Source organism: Acanthisitta chloris, unplaced genomic scaffold, assembly GCF_000695815.1.
Source record: "Acanthisitta chloris isolate BGI_N310 unplaced genomic scaffold, ASM69581v1 scaffold1168, whole genome shotgun sequence".
Taxonomy (NCBI): domain Eukaryota; kingdom Metazoa; phylum Chordata; class Aves; order Passeriformes; family Acanthisittidae; genus Acanthisitta; species Acanthisitta chloris.
The window spans coordinates 59,598-80,709 of record NW_008687373.1 but is presented as its reverse complement, the minus strand read 5'-3'; the positions used below and the strand labels follow the sequence as shown (position 1 = coordinate 80,709).

The 21,112-nt window shown below is 37.3% G+C and overlaps 1 protein-coding gene across 1 annotated transcript in view; it reads right to left on the bottom strand.

The window, feature by feature from the left end:
* The window catches only part of LOC103807793 (E3 ubiquitin-protein ligase CBL-B-like), a gene marked incomplete at both ends in the record, with an annotated part of 115,351 nt that overhangs the window by 34,945 nt on the left and 59,294 nt on the right, over positions 1-21,112 (bottom strand). Inside the window, 2 exon segments of the mRNA XM_009080539.1 lie at positions 2,415-2,571; positions 14,034-14,180. Of these exon segments, the coding sequence (XP_009078787.1) occupies positions 2,415-2,571; positions 14,034-14,180 (304 nt within the window).

Below are 21,112 nucleotides of genomic sequence, written 5' to 3'. Positions count from 1 at the left end.
GAGGAGGGCCACTAAGATGACCAGAGAGATAGAGCACCTCTGCTATGATGACTGGCTGAGAGTTGGAATTGTTCACCCTAGAGAAGAGAAGGCTCCAGGGAGACCTTACAGCATCCTTCCAGTACCTAAATGGCCTCTACAAGAAAGCCTGAGAGGGATGTTTTACAAGGGTATGTAGTAGTAGGACAAGGAAGGATGGTTTCAGACTGAAAGAGGGCAGGTTTAGACTAGATATTAGGAAGAAATTCTTCACTCTGAGGGTGGTGAGGCACTGGAGCAGGTTGCCCAGAGAAACTGTGGCTGTCCCATCCCTGGAAGTGTTCAAGGTCAGGCTGGATGGAACTCTGAGCAACCTCGTCTCGTGAAAGTGGTGCCTGCCCACAGCAGAGGGGTTGGAACTAGAAGATCCTTAAGGTGCGTTCCAGCCCAAACCATTCTGATTCCCCTCTCTGACAAGGTGGATGTGTGACCATCACTGAAAAAGCAAGAGGCAAGAACTCAGAGCTTGCCTTGTGTTCAGAGTATTACAAAAGCAGAAACGTAAATGGGAAAATATTTATGCGCTTTCTCTTCTACAGAAATATTTTTGCAGAAAAGGACAATTTAACTGAACAACTTAACAGTGACAGAATGAAGTTTCCTTCCTTCAAAGCATCTGCCATACTAACTTTGTCTCTGGCCAGGGAATGCAGCACTTAAAGCTGTGCATACATGCAGTGGGGAGGCAGGGGGAGCAGCTTCTCTTTTAGAGGATCTCCACAAAAACCAGTCTTGCTTTCTTCTGTGAATAAGCATCATGACAAATGTAGCTATTCTGTAACACAACCCACAGCTGGCAAACCAGTATTTTGATTGCTTTATTGGGATTTTCTCTCTGTGGGTGTATGCACATATAGTTACAGAAGCTGTTTAAAAACTAGAGAAGTAAAATGTAACCTCTGGGAGAAGTTGTCAGACCACGTTCAGTGCAAGTTCACTTCAACAGCTATGCAGCTATTGTACCAGTTGGTAATATTTTTGGCAAAAAAAATCTCTGCTTCTCTGTTAAAGGTTAATCCTTAGCAGTCTCCTCTCCTTACTTGCATCAGTACTTCTGATCCTTTTTTTCTAGCATAAGACACAGTAATCAATCAAACCAGCAATGGCTTCATGAATAAAATAAGTGACCAATGCTTGTGGTTAAATTAAACAGTAAGATTACTGACACCATTAACATTTTCAACTCTCATCCAAGTTTTGATTCAGAATGGGGGAAAGATGATCAGAATTAAAATTTAGTACTAATTAAAACAATTAATCACCTCCTGCCAAATTAGAATATCAACTTCAAAATGGCACCCTTGCCCATAACAGCAAAACTAAGACAGCTAAACAATGATTAGCACAGAACAACATGGAATACAGAACAAACACAGATCCAGGCTTTGACATAAAATTGGTATTATGGATGTATCTCCAACAGGCTAAAGAACAAACACATAATCAAATAAGTTGGAAAAGACCTCTAAGACTGAGTTCAACTTAACCCAGCACAGCCAAGTCCCCCACTATATCACATCCCTAAGTGCATGATAATCATTTCAGTGAAGAAATTTTTCCTAATATCCAATCTAAACCTCTCCTAATGCAACTTGAGGCTCTGCATGAGTTTATCAATATACAGGCTAAAGAAAATAAATGAACAAATAACTGGTTTTAGGTACCAATGATTCATATATATGAAAGAAATAGCCAAAGTGAAAAATTCAGAATCAATACATCTAATAGGAATGCAAACCAGCAGAGCCTTCTGTATTGACTAAAATATGTCATGTATGTGCTGTAGAAGGGACACAAGGTTAACAGAGGCACATAACAAGCTCATTTCTGATAAATATTGCCTATCAATGATAACACAATTAATGCTATTCTCAAATACAGTTCTTTACTGTAAGCAAACAGCAAAGTATTAATGGTGAAACCATGTTCATAAAGAAAAGAGGCCTACATTTAGCCTAAAAAAGGTAATATGCAGCTTTCCTTATGTGTTTGCAAATACACTTCATATAAATATATATAGATACAACAGCACAATTAAAAAAGCCACAATTAAAATTTAGATTACCTGGAGGTCTGCATTTCTAGCAACATATTTAAAACTGTGAAAAGTAAATAAGCAGCAGAAACAAAGATATTGTAATAACACTAGATATGTGCAGAAATTAAGCAGGTGTTGCTGGACATTTTCAGATGTAGGTGTTGCTGTTCCAAACATCTCTCAAGGACTAAAAGAAATGCATAGTTTATTTCTGAATTATAGTGTTTCAGTTCTTTCAGTATTTTTTTTAAAATCTGCTTTTCTTGTCCCATAGGTACTTGCTTCAGGGCACTAAGCTTCTCAAATCACGTAAGTATCCAAAATTTTCAAATCTTACCTGAAATAATCTAGTGAAGATATCAAATTCAAAAATTGAAATGTAGTCATTGCAGGTCAAGTCAATAGTAGATTTAAGAGCCATTGCTTCCAAACCAGAGCTAATCGGATGAACTTCATGAAGGCACTGCCTGAACACTTTCCATGGCACTATAGTTCTGTGAGAGGGGTAAAAATAACAAATTCAATAAACCCACATGTGTAGGATTTGATACCTCATTTAGACATCAGAACTGAACTTTTAAAGAAGTGGAACATTAATTTGGTTTCTCTACAGACAGACACACACCGGCAAAAAACTAAGTTTTCTGAAAGAAGCCTAAGCAAATACAAGAATGGTTTACTTTCCTTTAAACTGAGTCAAACAAAGTGTCATTTATTTCACAATGGAAGATATTCAAGCTCCCTTAAGAGGGAAAAAAAAAAAAGAAGACTGCAGAAACTGAAATGCCGTACCAAGCAGGTGTAGCAACCAAATCTCACACCTCCTCAAAGGCAACGGAAAGGACCAGCTCTGTGTGTGGTAAAGAACTCCTTTCTTCACAGCCTCTCTTCTCAGAATGGTAAGTATCAACCTAGTTTCTACTGTGATGAGATTTTATTTACAGCCAAAGCTCATAAACACCGATCAGTAACATGGCAGTAATCAACCAGGTATCACTGATATTGGTCCAAGTCCTGTCATAGGCCACAACAGTTATATGAATTTTAATAGACAGGACATTAAAATTAATCTCTCTAATACACAAAGTTATGTTCTGTCAAATTCAGTTTCTATTGGCAGACTTGAAGATAATACACGTTGGTTATTGTACCAACCAAATACCTGTATTTGCAACCTGGCATGAGGTTGATCACTTCTATGTGCTCTATTTTATCGCTTTCAAAATTATAAGAAATTATACAATAATAGCAATTCTTCTCATATTATTAGGATCAACTCCAAATTTTGTGAAGCCTTAACACCTTCTCTTAAACATGTTCTGCCTCGCATTGAGCTCAGATTCTAAGATATTTTAAAAACACTTCAATTAAGCAAAACACAGCCAACATATAACTATTAACCAATATGTAACTACTCAGGACAAGATCTCACACATTCATAGTAATATTTGGTTCATAACTGCTAAATCAACAAAAGACACAGATCTCACAAATTCACTGAGCTTTTTCCTTGCAAATTTAATTAGTTAAAATTATTTTAGCTTTTCGAACTATTTTCTCATGCAGAAATGTATATTACTTAGTACTGGGGGGGGACGGAATGACTGTATTAAATTGGTCCTGATAGCAAATATTCTGCAGTTAACCTAAATTAAAACAAGTCGCAATTTGAAGTACAACACCAAAGACACACTCCCGTATTTCTGTTGCATAAGGCATTCACTACATTTCTAAGTGCAAAGAAATCTTCTTGTTACATGGAAGCATATACTGAGAAAGTCATAAATGACAAAATGGGAAGTTTAATAGATCACAGCAGATACTTTGCTCTGTGTATGAAAAACAGGAAACCACAAAGAGCTGAAGAGAGATACCACATCAGATGCCATTTAAGAAAGAATGCACATCAAATTTTGATTATGGTAAAGAGCGAATGAAACATTGCACTAAGTTCAGACAAAAAAATTAGAAAACGGCAGTGCTTTTGTGGTGTTAAAGTTGTCTTAGTTCAAGTGCCTACTGGTTATTTAGCTCCTGTAACCATGGGTCTGAAATGTTTTCTGATTCTCTTTGTAAACCACCCTAACTTGTTACAACACTGGGATCATGCTGAAATGGGGTTAGAAAAGTTATGGAGGTTGTCTGTGGATTTTTGTAGACTTTTTGGTTTTGGTTTACTGATTTATTTTTTTTTTTTGAGGAGTGTTGTTTATTTGGTTACTTTGTTGTTTTGGGTTGTTTTTTTTCAAGAGCTAAGAAAATAATCCTTAAATAAAAAAGAACAGCAAATCTATTAGATATGATCATAGCCATACTCACCTTAAGAACTGCTTCTTTGTGGCTTTCCCGAGACAGTTTCATGAAAACACATTCATTAGATGCAATTAATAAGTACAATCTTTGGCTATCTATTCACTAACACCCTGCACTCCCAGACCTCCACCAGCAACAGAGCAAACAAACAAAAGTCTTCAAGAGATTAAGTTTTTAGAGCTCTATTGGCTAGTACTTTGGCTAAGACATAAACCAGATGTTTGGAAATGAGTGATTAGCTAATTAAATAGCATCTAAAGTTATTTTGTGGGATTTCTCCAAGAACAAGCGTTGGAGGAAGTGGTGGTCCCAATTTAAAATTCACTAAATTCAGCAGATTTTTTTTTTCTGCAGCTTTGTGGAATTGGCATTTTTATCGTCTGCTTTCTTTAAATAAAGGCGAGAATTGTTTGTTGAAACATGTTAACTCCTATTTCTCAGCAGCTACTTTATAGAGTTATCATTCCTAAATACTACAAAACAGCACCAGCCAGGGATCATTTCTCCCCCAATGTCTCTCTCCAGTTTATGTATATGTACCGTTGAGCTCTTCTGAGAACATGCAGACAGCACACACTCACACAAAATAAGGGTATTACTGAGCTTTTACAAGGTGAAGGTTTCTGCAACATCCTCTTCCCCTGTTCCTACAGCACTGAAACCTGGTGACCTTTTGGGCACCCTGAGAAACACCCTCCTCTGGCAGAGATCTCAGGAGGGTCACAGGGAATGCTTCCCACAGCGACGAGGGGGTGAAAGAGGCTTTCATACAGAGCTGGCAAGTTGGGTTTCTGTTTGAATTAACGTGTCACTTTCTTGTGTTTTAGGGGATATACAGCCTTTGAAGGCACCTGTTCATTATTCAAATCTGAAGACTGATTTTAATCGTTTGGGGAGGTGGCAGGAGCAGTGGGAGGGGGAAGGGAACAGGACCGATCAAACCCAGGTTGAGATTTGGACCTTCCTTGTTAATAGCATGCTTAGGTTGTTGTTTAAATGCATGTATGGGGTGTGTATATACATACATATTTATATCTATTACAAAGATTGCCCTTATAGAAAGAAAAAAAAATCCTCTTTGCAATGAAACAGTGCCTGCTGCATTCAGCTCCTGAACTGTAGAAGATCTCTCCTATAAATATTTTCAGGGGTCTTTATCCTTGTAACATTCACTGCATCATGCCCTAATGATACCCTGCACTAGAGGCTGGTGGGTATTCTACACATGCCTCATGCTATTAGGCTGACCTGTGGACACTTGTCTAGGAGGAGATGAGTCAGTCAGCTCTGCTACAGCTCATCAGAAAGATGTGATCTGACGTCTTGCTAACATGAGTTCTCTATAGAATTAGGTTGAAGAAGTGCAGTGTCTCAGTATTTCAGGTATTTAGCTGTACTTACATAAGCTATCCCTTGTAGTAGAGGGCCCATGACTGACTCTAGCTGAGACAATGTTCTGGGGAGTCTCTTCTGTGAGAGGATGGTACAGCACAGTGACTGTACTTCCCTCAAAGGTTTGATGTCCAAAGTTTAGGGCCCTACTACATACACACATGTAACAAACAGATCCAGATCTTTGGTAACAGCTTCTCTTTTGCTCATAAAATTTGGAACAGGACACTGAAGCAATTAAAAAAAAATCCGAGTAAATTACATGCAAATACTGTTACTGTCCTACATGTTAATTTATTAGAAACTGCTGTCTCTGAAGATTTTTGAATTAATAACGCCAGAAAGAAACAAAAATATGAAGAAAGCTGAAACACATTTTACAGCGGGAAAAAGATATGTAGGGCCTTTTACAAGGAAAACTCAATCTCTAACTGCCAAACTTTTAGGAAACCATTTATCCACACAGTGTCCTTGTACTGCCTTTCCTCATCATTAGAGCAGAAGCAAGCCCATACCAATTTAAGGAAAGAAAACAAAATAAAACAAATGATCCTGAACTTTTCTGCACCTCTCTCAAATCAACAAAAACTACATGGATCTTTGTATTTACCTTGAGATTGTCTTCTTAAGGACTCCTGTCTAAAACCCTAAATAAGTTATCTCTCCTGTCAAAATCCCTAAAATAAGCCACTACTTACACTACTTCTCTACATTTCTTCTGCAATAGTTAAACTAGTAAGCATATTTGAAGTATGATGAATTCAAGTGATCAAAATATAAGCTTTTTAAAAATACTGTTATATGGGATGGTATCTATTTACTATTATTGTCTCACATCAAAGGGAAGTGTCACTCTATAATCTCAAATACAGTGTTTTAAACACAACTCACACAGCTTCCATATGCCTAAAAGAAAAGGATTAGTGTCTAGCATGTGATTTTCAAGCAATTTAGCAGAGGAATTTAGGTCCTCTCTTCCCTCCTGCTTGATCATGTATACATAGGATTGCCTTAAAATCCCTGAATATTGCTACATTATTAAAAGGCAAAAGACATGAAAATAAACCTGGAGAGGAAGCAAATATTTTCTGAGTGTGCAGAGTACAGCACTTCAGCAGAACTGCAGAGATGCAGCTATTCTGGAATGTCAAGTGACACTGCTTCCATTTGAAGCAGAGCAGCCCACAAGAATGTCTAGGAAGGTAAACATGTACCTGTATAACTTACACTTACAGTGAACATTTTTGTCTGCAACAGACTCTCTCAAATGTTGCCAGAAAACACATAGTGAAAGGCCCTTACTGTATCCAAAGCAAACTCAAAAATATTCAAGCAAATACTGACCCTGATAGAAACAACATTCTTTGCAAGTCTGCAGTGAGCAACATGGATTTTGATTTATCACCACTGAACAGAGCATTTTCTTAAGACTGCTGCTTCAGTTTTAAGTGAGAGGCCACATGTTTTCACTGCTTCTGAACTGCAGAGCAAACAATTGACACACAGAAGGCTTGAGAAGTTAAGTCCTAAGGGAAAAAAGGAATTCTGCCCTATCGTGCCAGTACAATTGTCAAATAGTGATGTCATTCAGAACAAATACAGATGGCTCTAACAAGATAATAGAGAAGGTAAAAGGGAGAAAATGAGCCTTATGAAACGGGGAAAATATATAACAAAAAATATCCACTTCCAAAGCCGTGTAACTGGACATTGCTGGAGAGACAGCAAGTTCCTTAGGAGATGCAGGAAGTCTGCGTTTCCTGAAGTGTCCCCAAAGGGATACACTTATCTCTGTATTTCCAACTCTAATCACAAGATAATAGAGAAGGTAAAAGGGAGAAAATGAGCCTTATGAAACGGGGAAAATATATAACAAAAAATATCCACTTCCAAAGCCGTGTAACTGGACATTGCTGGAGAGACAGCAAGTTCCTTAGGAGATGCAGGAAGTCTGCGTTTCCTGAAGTGTCCCCAAAGGGATACACTTATCTCTGTATTTCCAACTCTAATCTTTAACCACAAAAGCACATCGAAGTGTCCCCAAAGGGATACACTTATCTCTATATTTCCAACTCTACATTTAACCACAAATCCAAAGCACATCCATGCCTTTGCACATCCTTTCATACTTAAAAACATTGCCTCTCCTGTCTATCCATTTAGAACCTTTTCTCTGTCCTACAACCTTGTGTGCCAAGTATTACAACCTTCTTTTCTTCACCTTTTGCACATGCAATTTTACCTTATTCTTAGCTACTCAAAATAGCTCTGAAGACTGCTGTCCTTTTCCATTTGCTAATCCTACCTTGCAACATTCGACTGACTAGCTCTTCTCTCTCTCATTATCTTGTCTTCTTACTCTAACTTGTTCATCTTGCACTTGCAGGAAAAAGGTCTAGTAAGACTTAAGTCTCATTAGAACCCAGTTTCTTTCTGTCTCTAGCTCAAGTTTAAACAAGCATATCAATAAGCCTATTTCCTGTGCTGCTGATCAGCCAAGGAAGGTACCATACTTGAAAAGCCCCATTCCTGTTTATTTCCTTCTTTTTAAAAGTTCTTCTTGCCAAAACACTTGTCTTGATGGTGACAAAGGCGATGGCACTTAGGTCACTGCCTCTTCTGCTTTCATCTCTCCTTGACTTCCCTTTACACTTGAGCTCATACTCCAATTTGAAGCTCTCTGTGCCAGGACCACCTCTTCGGTCTGTATTTTTACAGTGTTCAGGCAACAGTAGGGCTCTTTCACACTATCAGCAGTAAGAACAGAGAATCAAGTAATAAATTAAGGGGATTAACAAGGTGTTAAAACATAGCTTATGTGACATCTCTCTAACTCAAAAACATTTAGCTGTCAGATAAGTTGTGCATTGTGGTCTGCCTGTTTTACTGCTTATTCTCTGAACCCAAGCCACTGAGGCTCTATCTGTTCCCTCCTGAGCCAAAAAGCACTGACCACAGCAGAACCACAACGGCTCAAAGTTTAGGATATCAATTTGAAATATTCCGTTTAACTGCTACTGAGAAATCAATAGCCACATTTTTTAATAAATTCCAACAAGAAAATAAATACATTTCAGACCTCACCTGAAAAAATGTATTGGAACATTAAAATAGCAATGTCTTTGACCCCAGCAGTGAAGCAATTTTTAGTTCCTCAGAAACTAAAATGTGGGGGAAAATCAATTTATCTAAGAACAATAGCAGAAATGCTTTCAAATTTTTAAAGCTCCATAATGAAGAATAAAAGCTTGAAAGTCAAAATAAATGGCAGAACTATGGAGAACTGAAAATCCAAGAACACTGACATTTTGCTGCTTATTCATTCTGCAACATGAAGACAGCCACAGATCACAAATTTCAGTAGTTACCAAGCCCTGCATGACTTCACTGTAGCTTTCGAATTCTGAAGCTGAAGGATATTAGGTCATGTTGCCCACTCTCCTTCTTAGTCCAGGATTGCTCCCAGTGGTATTTGGCACATTTTTACTCAGAACAGAAAACTCGTGAAAGAGGTAAGGTGCCATTAAAATAATCTAGGAATCAGGGGAAATTATCATCAGGCACCTTACAGTAATAAAATGCTGATAATGAAGATGCTATCAGATTATGTTTTATATGCATATTTACAACCCACTGGGGGTTACTAAAGTATCTGTAAACAAATGTAACTGCTGGTTACATGCCTTACAATTTCACAGTTCTATTTAACATCACTGTTCATCTGTACATTTAACTACTTGCTTCAGTGAATGGGTGAATATTCACACCACTAAATTCACTTGCTCCAATACCTGTATTTTAGCAATAAGTATAAATTAAAAATATGACTTCTCAATTTCACCACTTTCCTGCTTTTAATGCTATCAAGCTCTTTCTTGGTATAGGCCTTAATCTAAAATCTTAACCCTGACCATGGTGTGAAGCTTTTGTCAGTTTATTCCTTAGTTTTTTTAGCCAGCTCTTTTATATTCTTTAAGATACTCTCTTCCTCCCCACAGCCTGTGAATACAGCAGCGAGAGCCTACTCCAGTCATTCAGCCTCTGGCATGTTCTCACTCATTCCTGACTTTTGTTTTCATAAAGCAAACCCAAACTCTTTACGCCCTTATCTCTCTGATAGCCTTTAGCTGTCAGCTGCCTTTAGAAAGTCAAAACACCGAAATCATCGTGGGCCTTCCACTGGACGACATTGCTGAACTCCTCACCTACCACCTAATCTAGATACATATCCTACTCTGCCCTTGCAGAGAAATCAATTCCTCCATTTTTAACTTCTTCATACTGCTATTGTCCCCATTCTCCTTCCACACAGACAATCAAAATCTCATAATCTCTCACCTTGATTTATCCATCTTCGATATACATTCCTAAATGCCATATTAGTCTCTCCAGATCCATTCCAAACATCCTATAACTTCCCCTTCTCCTCTGAAATATGCAATACTGGAAAACCTCACAACTGTAAAGGCTCTATCTACTCCTTTTACACTCTGCCTATGGGACAGCTGATTTTTCCATTATTGATGTCTCTGCTGCTCTTGTGTAGCATTCTCTCTTAGTCATGCTTCTGTAGCTACTGACATTATCTAAAAGTTTTGTGTACCAGAAATGCGAAAGTTGAGTTTTTTGATGGCCAAGAATGTGTGGTTGTTTAAGCACATTGCTCTGAGGAAGCCATTCGAATTGCTTGTTGAGCTCTGTGTTTTCTACAGAAATTCAAAGAGCAGCTTGATGTACGACTGAAGACTTGAAATAGCCAAGCTATTTATTTTGCTTATGAGTTTGAAGCTGAGTGAATGCATACCTGACTAGCTTTAAACACAAAAAGAAGGACTGTATCCTATAATACTTTTTAGTAACAGGATGAATAAACTTAGTTACAGGTGCATAATTTTGCAGCAAGTGTTCCCCATTCACTTGAGAAGAGCAATGGAAGAATCAAAATTGGTTTTTTTTTAACTATAAACTGGACTCATGGAAATCTTTTGGATTTTATGCCTCACCAAATTATAATATGTTGCTTTCTGTAAATGGAAGTGTAGGCCACATTTTGAAAAGCTGAAAGCCAAACAGTCAACTTGAAAAAAAAAAAACCCAAACTGACTATAATGTCATTTATATAATGACTATAAAAATGTAAGTGACTATTGATGACCTTCTTGCTATTTAGAATAGTCTGAATTAAAAAAAGAAAAAAACTACAGTATTTCAGAAAGAAATCAGTGCAGAAATTTGATTACATAAAAGCATCCAATTCATTTTGTTTAGAGACAAGAAGATTGTTTTTATGATAATACTATGTTGAAAAAAAATAATAAATTAATCTAACAGTTCCACTTCCCTCCTTCCAATCAGATTGAACTGCACCAGATTTTTTTCTTGTGCTACAGTTAACCCACCAGGAGCCAAGATGCAACACAACTTACTTTTTCTTTATGCTCTAATCTGGAGCAGTGTTACTTAGTGACCTCAAAGTAAGGACAGCTTTTTGCAAACAAGTGAGAAGTCCAAGCTTGCCCTGTAAAATAAAGATGCAGCCAGGGAACACACAGCATAGTTCCTCCCTGAATTCCTTCACTGCACTGCATACCTAACCAGAGCTGGAGGTCTTAGACAGTCCTAGGGGCCTGACTTTAGGTGGCCACAGTAGTAGAAGGTCTTATCAAGTTTTTGCAATACTCAAAATCTTTATGCTTCTAGGGAAGTGATACTAGCATATTTGCAAAACAATTTGTCATAACAAGCCCACTGTAAAGGATGTGGCTTACAGGCATACCTGCCACATATTTCTAAATGGATTAGAAAATAATTAATGTTTTAAAAGCTTCAGGCATTTTGTTTAACAATGAGATTAAGCTTAAGGCCAAATAAACCTTTTTTCTCATCCCTTTATTTGACATGCATGCTGTTACATGTGTTACAGTTACTCAAGCACAATTAACTACACCCAAGATAATGGCAAGGCTGCCAAGCAGAGATCAACTGTTCACTGCTTAGAAGACAGGTAACTAAAACAGCCTCACTTGAATAGAAAAAAAGCTAGGAACACCAGTAACAGTGGTTATTTACCTAGTCCTAAAGTAAAGCACTGACCAGAAAGAACTTAAAAAACCTTCCAGACTACACTGGAGAGTTTACATATGCAAACAACAAAGTTACATATGTAATTAACTGGATCTCACCAAAACTGTCTCAATTCCTAGACATTCTTGATGCATAGATGTTTTAACCAAAAAAATCCAACAAAACCCAAATATCTCTATACCTCTCCTGCCTCCTTGCCAAAAAAAAAGCTCAAAACCCAAAAAAAACCCTATCAAAGTACACACTGGAGGGAACAGAGAAGGTCAGAGGGTTAGCACTGAAAGTTCACATTTAAAGTTGCATTGCATGCAGAAATTTTCATAAGCAGGAAAATCCAAAGTTAACAAAAGGCATGGCAAGAGCTCTGGGGCCCTGAAAAGTATTGGAAATAAGAGCTCCAGCAGATGACTCTGGAAAGACAAGAGTAGAGCTGAGCTGTTCAGATGAACTGATACAGCTGAAAAATTGTTCTTACCAACCCTGTTCTGATAAAAACGTATCAATATGTTACAGTATCCTACTGTCTGACACTTCAAGTACCTATCTATTCTGTCATCTCCCAACAGAAACTGGCAGGACCACTGGAAGGAAACCTGAAGGAAAGCACTTGAATCTTACTCCGACAGCAGAAGTTAGCTGAGAATCCCAAAGAGGAGCATCACAGTGAATAGGGGAGATGATGAAACGGGTTCAGATGAAATAATAGAGAGAAACAGCAGCTTGCAGAAAACAAGATCTGTAAATCCCAATGGCAGAAACGCAATTTGTAATCAAGACAGCTGGTAAAGGTCATTCAAGGACAGAGCCCAACAGGAAAAGAGAAGGACCACAAGGAAATTTAAATGCTGAGAGTTGCTAAGCAAAGGGGAAGAAGAGAGGAAGAGAAAATAGAAACAGTGAACAAACATGATCATTAGTCATTTTTTCAAAGATCCTGTTTTTCTTTTTTTGACTGGCATGTTTTTTAAAAGACTCATCTGATAGAGAACCCTACATGTCATGTAAGTTAATCCTTCAGAAGACTTTAGCTGAACTGTTGTAGGTATTTTGAAAATTACATTCACATTAAAATGGGTAACACAAAACCTGGCCAGATTCCTTTTCTCCAACAAAAAAGCAGATTGATACAGCAACTTTATCACACCCTAACATTATTTAGATGGGAAAGAAATTTGTCAGAAGAATGAAGTTACCAGATAACACTATCATGAAACCAGAAAGCAGAAATCCAGCAGTGGGTGTGTTTATACTAGCAAAAAAACCCATGGAAGCGAAACTGCTGTAAATTCACACTGAACAGAACTGATTTGCAAAAGTGCCAACCTACTACACTGGTATTCTAAATAAAGAACGAAAAACTCACTTTAAGGGGATGCTTTTCCTCAGAAAATGCAACAGATTGTTGCAGGAATTGTTCTGCCTCAATTGTGCAAGATATCAGACCTGATGACCATAATGACCACTCCACTATACTGTAAAATACATAAACCTCTCACCTCCTTCCTCTTACATCACTATTACACTTATAAACATTCCACATGAGAAAGTGAACAAGCTACACACCTTCTATTAGCCTACATGTGTATCATAAATGAAATATTTTCCCCAGAAACAAACCAGAACCCCACATCTGCCTACTTTTCCATTTCCACTATTGTGTTTGCTATATGAATTTAATCATGTATCTAGACATCTCACATTTCATTCTACTAAATATTGTAGTAGTTAGAAAGTTAAAGAAGGGACAAGGAAACATACTGCCCATGAAACCAAAATCAAGTCCCAAATTCAGACTTTAGTTTTCATTTGTCCAATATGTATATACGTAATATGGAAGGACATAATTTGCCATGTATGTTGTGAAAACAATGTACTATGTTTACTCTAGAATGCAACAAATAAACTCCATGCAATAAGACTGAGCATAAGTACCCTTGACAGAACTGCCCACACATTTTTATTTACCCTTTGAGCAAATTACAACATTGAAAAAAATTGATAACAATGAATGCAGTAATTTCAACCAATTTAAAGATTTGGAAGAGAAATTATCTTTAAAATGCCCATCAACATACTTAGAACCATTATCTGGATTTTTGAAAAGATCCTTATTTTTCATGCTTATGATCAGAAATAACTAAGGATTTTGCAATATGTTCCTACTTACTTATCTCCAAAGAATTTTCTCCAGAAATCTGCAGCATCGGCTTTGGTGATACGGAAGTTATCACCCTGGAATTGGCCATTTGGAAAAATAGCCTTGATTTCTGCTAGCATGTGGCTGAAGATGAGGGACAGCTTTGTCAGGTTTCTCCTGCAGATATAATAAGGGAAAAAAAAATTACATCAAATCCTTAGAACTGAATAGGTTTATTCTGTGTTTCAGTATCTCATATACCCCGAGTATTTGTGTAACAATCACAGTCTGACAAAAGAAATACAAATCAGTAGTTTGTGCTTCCAACAATTTCTGAGGATGTATTTACCCTAGGCCTCCCTGATTACAGAAAAAATTAAGAAACAAATAATTTCTTTGGCAACAGAACAGATATGAGTTCTCAGCTGCATATTCAGATTTATTTCTTGTGCATTAAGCTTGTTTATTTCTATTTCATCTAAACATTGCAGAAGCAAGAGTTTATACTAATTAGACAGCTAATACATTTGAGAAAACCACCAACCAACCAAATGAAAAAAAACCCACACCAAAAATCTCAAATTATAGTTTTAAATGTAACAACAAACCTATTTTCATCCAGCTTTCTAGAAATATAAACACAGCACAGGACTAGACTTACACTTTTTTTCCTATGACAACTTTATTCTTTCCAGTTTTCTATTACTGCAGGTCCTTTAAATACTCTTTAGTCAAAACTTCCTTTCCCTTCTCACTAGTATGTTAGGAACAAAAATCAAGAATCTTTGCTATCAGCTCCTTTTCACAAGATTTCCAGATCTGTATCAGTTAATCAAAAACTGTTCAGTTTTTGGCACAGAAATCCCATTTAGTATAGTGCAAAGAACACAGAATCCTTACATGCAAATAATCCTTTTGTATGGAAAAATCTGTGAGAGGTGGTGAGAAGAGGAGAGAGAAGAAGGATGAAACAAACTTTATGAGAATTAATGCTTGGAGATTCCTTAGATGATCCTCACAGTAAAAACATGGGCATTTGCCCAACTGATATATGACTTACACAGTAGACTGAGCAGCTTCTGATGAAAGATTTGCATTCTTGTGTATCTTAATGAGTTAGAAATGTCCTCTGCATGTCAAACTCACCTTTCACAATCTCGGGTATTACTTGATAATGCCTCAAGCAATTTAATGAAAAATACAGTACAATGCCTGCCTATCAATCATGTAATTTATAGACTGCTTAAAGACAGTATTTTCAATAAATTCAAACCTACTCATAAGTCCCCAGCTACATGAAAACAGATTTTTACACATGTAGGCCAAACAGCTTTCAGAATGCTCAAAATCTCAAAAACAGCTGAACAGATTTCCTGGGGTTTTTGCTGAAAGAACACTCAATTTAACACTGAAGCAGTAATTATTTGAACTAAATTTGTGAGCTTATAATAGAGATTCCTGTGAAAGCTGCATTGCAGATTTTACTACAGGTTTTACTACCAAGAAAATGATGATAGACATGGTTGTTTTGAAAACATAAGCAATTTAAAACAAACAAAGCAAACCCTGATGAATACAGTCTCCCTCCCCTCAAGATTAAGAATGGTTATAGGGCTAATTTTTTTAGAGTCCTTTAATTCCTCCAGTATAATCAGATGTCTCTAATTATGATGCTCAAGAATTCCTTCTTTTCTGGATTTGTTCCTTGCTATCCTCCTTCCTATTTCCTTTGTACTTTAATTACACACACGTGTTCTTCATTATTTTACCCCTCAGAACTCAAGCCTGATGCACAGAGCAAGCAACAGCTATTTTAATGTGGCTTCTGCAGCCTGCCCTAGACCCAAGATTAAACAAGAAGCTTTCTGTATTTAGGACAGATGGGAACATGACTTGTTTCAAGTCTGAACAGAGCTCTCCCTTGCCTGGTACACCATATATCTGCCTACATTAATATACTGTGCTGCAGGGGTTCTTTGCAGGTACAAATTCACCTAGTGAGCTTGTTGGATTCATGAGGCTTGAGCCCTGTGGTGAATTAAGGGATGAAGTCATGTACAGGTGTCATCTGGGGCACTTCCTTGCCCACAGGGGAGCATATGTGTGTCTGTACGTGTCCATGCAGATGCATTGCCTGTTAGGTACAGCTACATAACCAGAACCAACAGCTGGTAGGATCTGGACAGCAAATGCACAGCACAGATATGCATTCAAATGGTTCTATCTAATTCACAAAGCCTGTTCCTTCCCTCTTCGAACAGCACCAGCCATTAAGTGCATCAACACACTTTGCCTTCACTATACAAGCTCGTCAAAAAGAGAAAAAAAATTATTTTTGTTTGCATCAACAAGAAAAATAAAGTTTTAATATCAAACTAAGATACCTTCTTTTTATTGGACTGCAAAGATGAAACTTGAAACCAACTAGAACCTTATCTGTGCTTCAATATGTATCATAGCAGAAAATGGCAAATCCTTTGATAATTTATATACAGGGTTTCTGGGTTTTTTCTTCTTAATTTTGATTCTTACTCTACCAGATCATTATCTCATGTCCTTCTTTGGTATCAAATAGCCATGACAAATCATGTCTTAACTTTTCACTTAGATACTTTTTCTTGAGAACAGTAAAGTACATATTGCACTGTTTTTGCTTAGATATGTATATATGATACCAGATCTCAGTAGCTTCTGGGGCAGAGAGACAAAGCTTCAACTTCAGAAACTGTTTTCAAGAATTATACAAGGTGCAGAGATGATGCCAACGGGGTGAGCCAGTGATTCTCTCTAGCTGTGCATTTGACTCTTTTGAAGGTGTCTTTCTATTTCAGCACATGTACTTTTGCCAACTTGGGGAGGGCCTTCCCGGGGCATCTCAAGAAGCACATACACCACTTTATCCACTTGGCAATCTGTGCAGCTCCATCCAGTTAAAATGACTCTCTTCTCTCCCCCCATACGAAGGACGGAGCAATGTCCAAAATTTTCCTTCTTATTTTACGTTCAGAACAAGGCATTTAAATTCTATTTATGTGAAAAACAACTAAAACCATCAGCTTTGGGATTTTGGTGAACAATTCTAAAGAAAGTCAAAGAACTTGTCAATTTGAGCAGGGGAGAGGTATCTTAAGGGATCACAGTGGAGATACACCTCAATATAATGGCAGGTTAGGGGTGGAACTTCGTTCCTTAGCTCTGCTATGCTGCTGAGAAAAACCTTACCTTTCTGAAATTAAAATGAAAACAACACTGTTTTATACCCAAGTGAAAATAGGTGATCATTCTCCAAAATATAGTAGCTACTGTGTAAAATATAAGAATATTTTAATACTAAATGATGTTATATCAACTGCATTTTATTTAACACGTAATCTATATCTCTTCCATATTATTTGCAATATACTCAACACCTACTACTTGATTTTTCCAATGATTCATGCTTAGCTTTTGCTACCTTCCTTTCACCAAGGTAAACAAATACCATACAGCTCAAGCCCCTTGCAGAACTTGATTTCTGAAGTACCGTTTTTTCAGCCATAGTCTATGATTTGTTGCCAAACATGCCTGCATGTGATAGATCTACTGAAGAACCAACCCAGTTTGAATCAACCTCAGAACACCTAAGATACAAAAATTAAAAACGATGCAAAAATTTGCAAAGGTCTACTGAATCAGTAAACATCTTTTGGTTAATCAGAAGATGCAATTTTTGAATTTCAAAATTAATGTGTCTTTTGGAGTTATACCTCATCACCAAGATTTCTAAAATACAGAGAGCAAAGCCTTAAAACAAGAATTTTGAGCTTACTCACTTTTCAATAAATTACTATATTCTGAGTCAATTTTCTCTTCAATTGCAGGGAGGAGGGCCAGGCTAGAGAATAATTAATAACTGAAGGACTTTTCAAATACCCAGTCATATCCAGTTTGAAAACAGGGCTTAATAATGGAAACATTACATTACATCTCAGCCCAACCAGAGCAGCAGCAGCTAGCAGCAGAAGGCCAGAAGTAGTCCTGTATCTACTAAACAGGAAAATGAAGCACACAATAACACAGATAAGTTTTGGCTGTGTCAACTTTGCTATCACTGCACGGAAGTTAATTTTACTTGTTGGAAGGCAATATGGTCCAGCAAACAGCACTGGACAGGGAATTAGGTAGTGTCACTTCCTTTTTGCTGCAGGCTTGAATTATGAGGTGGGAGGACACCTGAGTGCTGCATTGACTGCCTGTGTATGTGGATGAAGAGCGAAATGCTCCAAGAGCTCGAAACTCAGAGAGCTCCAAAGAAATACACTTGACAGAACCAACCTACACATAAATATACAAAGCAAAGCATACATCTATGCCCTGATCCTACATAATCACTGGATTTCACAGGCAATAACCAAGACAAAGTCATTTTAGCAATACACACTTGTAAGTCATGCAAAAACCTGAAAATGCATAAACCTACTTCCATGCTACATATGTATATCATTTCTACTTTCATGCCTGTATATTACTATGCCCACAGAAAATTATTTTTATTTTACAACTATAAATATTTCTAAGAAAAACACAGTCTGAAGGAGAAGTCTGACTGCGTATCTTTGCAGTTATTGATGTCATTGCAAAAATTAGGTTATTGCTGGATTTCCTTCTTCATTGCATCTACCCAGTGTTTAATCTTTCTGCATCCACATAGATATACTTTGTTAAAACAACCACCTGCCGTAAGAAACAATATATCAACTTTGCAAGCTCATAATATATACCTCCATTACCTGGCACAGAGGAACAATCTTTTGAGCTAGAATAAAACCCATTTGACAGCTAAGAATATTTCCCAGATAGATCTAACACAAAAGCACACCACACATTTACTAAATAATAGATAATTCCTCTATAATTCTTATTTAGAATAATTGTACAGAGACAGCTCTGTTAGCTGGCAAAACTGCAAGTCATAACTGCCCAGGAACTAAGATAAAAGAAAGTTTGAAATGTGAATTTCATAAGGTAAATTGTTTATTTTAAATTCTAAAAATCCATGCCCCCAAATACTAAAGCTTCAAAATCCAAAGCATATGTACAGAGCTCATTTCACATAATTAGTTATATTCAAACCAGATTTCTGATCCATATGCTTGAGTTGTGGTAAAATGCAAGTATCCTACAAAATATATGTTACTAATCCAAAGGAATGGAATCGAGTCTTGTGATTAAGGTACAAAAGAGGCAGAGACCCATATTCTGAGCTCTGCCCCTCTGCTCTCCCAGAGTTAGAATTTATGTTTTGTGAAGCAGGTTTCCATTGTCTGAAAAAAAGCCCTTTCAAAATTACTTCCAATTTCTATTTTGCTGTCACAAAGAAAATCATAGCTGCCCATAAAACTCCTTGATAGATTATACGGCTGCCATTATTGACAAGTGGCACAAACAGGAATGCACTACACCCAAGAGAAATCACAGAAAAGAAAAAAATTCTGAAGAAAAAGGTGAAATTTTGAAGATCCCCAGAAGACACAGGAACATGACTAAAAATGACGCATGCTGACAGCAGTTCAGTCTTGATAATCCAGTATAATCCTGACTCATTTATCCCCCTTCCTCTTCCAGAACTTCCCCTTTCACAGACAGGAAACATAGGAAGAAAAAGGAGTTAAAAAAAACCCCAAAACAAAAACCAAAAAACCCACATACAAAACCAACAAAACCATCAAAACGGCCCCCCAAGGAGGGGAGAAAAAAAAAAAAAAAGAAAAAACCCCAAACCCCCCTCCTCAGTACACCTGTTTTAGAAACCTACAGGTGTAGAATACAATCAGATAATCTTAACAATGGACACAATCTTAACACATCAGAGGAAGTAAAGGAAACCAAAGGTTCCTGTCAACATGCTTGCAGAGAAAGAAAACTGCCTACCATCATATTTGGCAATCAGCTCAACTCTGCTTCTGTGTAATGATTATTTTTCAAAGCTATTTAAGGACAGGGTATTGTTCAGGGACCAAAGTATATTGGCCTATTCTGGTGATGAAATTTCCCTGGGACTAAGAATAATCATGAGCTCTCTTTCCTACTTGTGCCACTGACTCATGGAAGGAACATATACAACTACCTCTGCTGTGCCTTAGTACTCCTCATCTGTAAGCTCCTCCAAAAATAAACCTAAAAACCTGCTAAAAAAACTAAAAACATGGTGACATTCAGCCAATAATTAAGTTAATCACACGTTCAACATGAAAAACAAGTATAAGATTGTAAGAAATGAGGTGGAGGCAACTACTACTTTGCCTTGAACCCTGGAGAAGTTGAGCTTATTCTAAGTAGGAAAGCAGTATCCTTCCTTGAATGCCTCTGCATCAGCCCCTTTGTGACAGACACAAGGAGTATTGTGCACGTCTATTCCAATTGTGCTACTTGCAATGGATATCAAAAGGAAGAAATGGCAGACTTTGGGTAAAACTTGGGCAAGGGTGTTTGGGAAAACAAAGAGAGTTGATCTGAATTTCCCTCCATCTTTTCCCTGGCTTAAAAATCATTTTACATCGATACATCAACTTCCACCAGCAGTCTAATTTCTGTTGTTCTCATAGACCAGATCAAAATGGACAAATGCAATGCTTGAAGAATTCAAAATTTCATTCTATTTTTTGAAACAGCTTATCAGCTGTAACTGCTTCTATAGTAGGTATCTGCTGCACTATTTATGCAAAAACAAAGAATGAACTTAATATACAATGGCTTAGAAAAGAAAATGGAATATAAATACGAAGGACAGAAGACGGTCAGGCCTTCTCCCAGTCAGTCTCATCAAACTGATAAGAAGTCTGTCTACTCACTACTCTGATCTTTCATTCATGAACTAACATGCCACTGTGCCCACCAACATCTCTTAAGGAAAGTTTTATCCAAGGATAAAACAAATGCTCCATACAGCAGCAACCATGAATAGCTCTCATCAGCTGGGCTTTACAGCCAAAGTTCTGAAAATTTCACTACTCCCACTTCTGTCCAAAGGACAGTTATCCTCACAAATGAATGTCTCAAGCTACTCCTAAAGCATTTTAATTCCTTTCCTCACTAGTACTTCAGTATATGAGGCAACAAATACATCCATG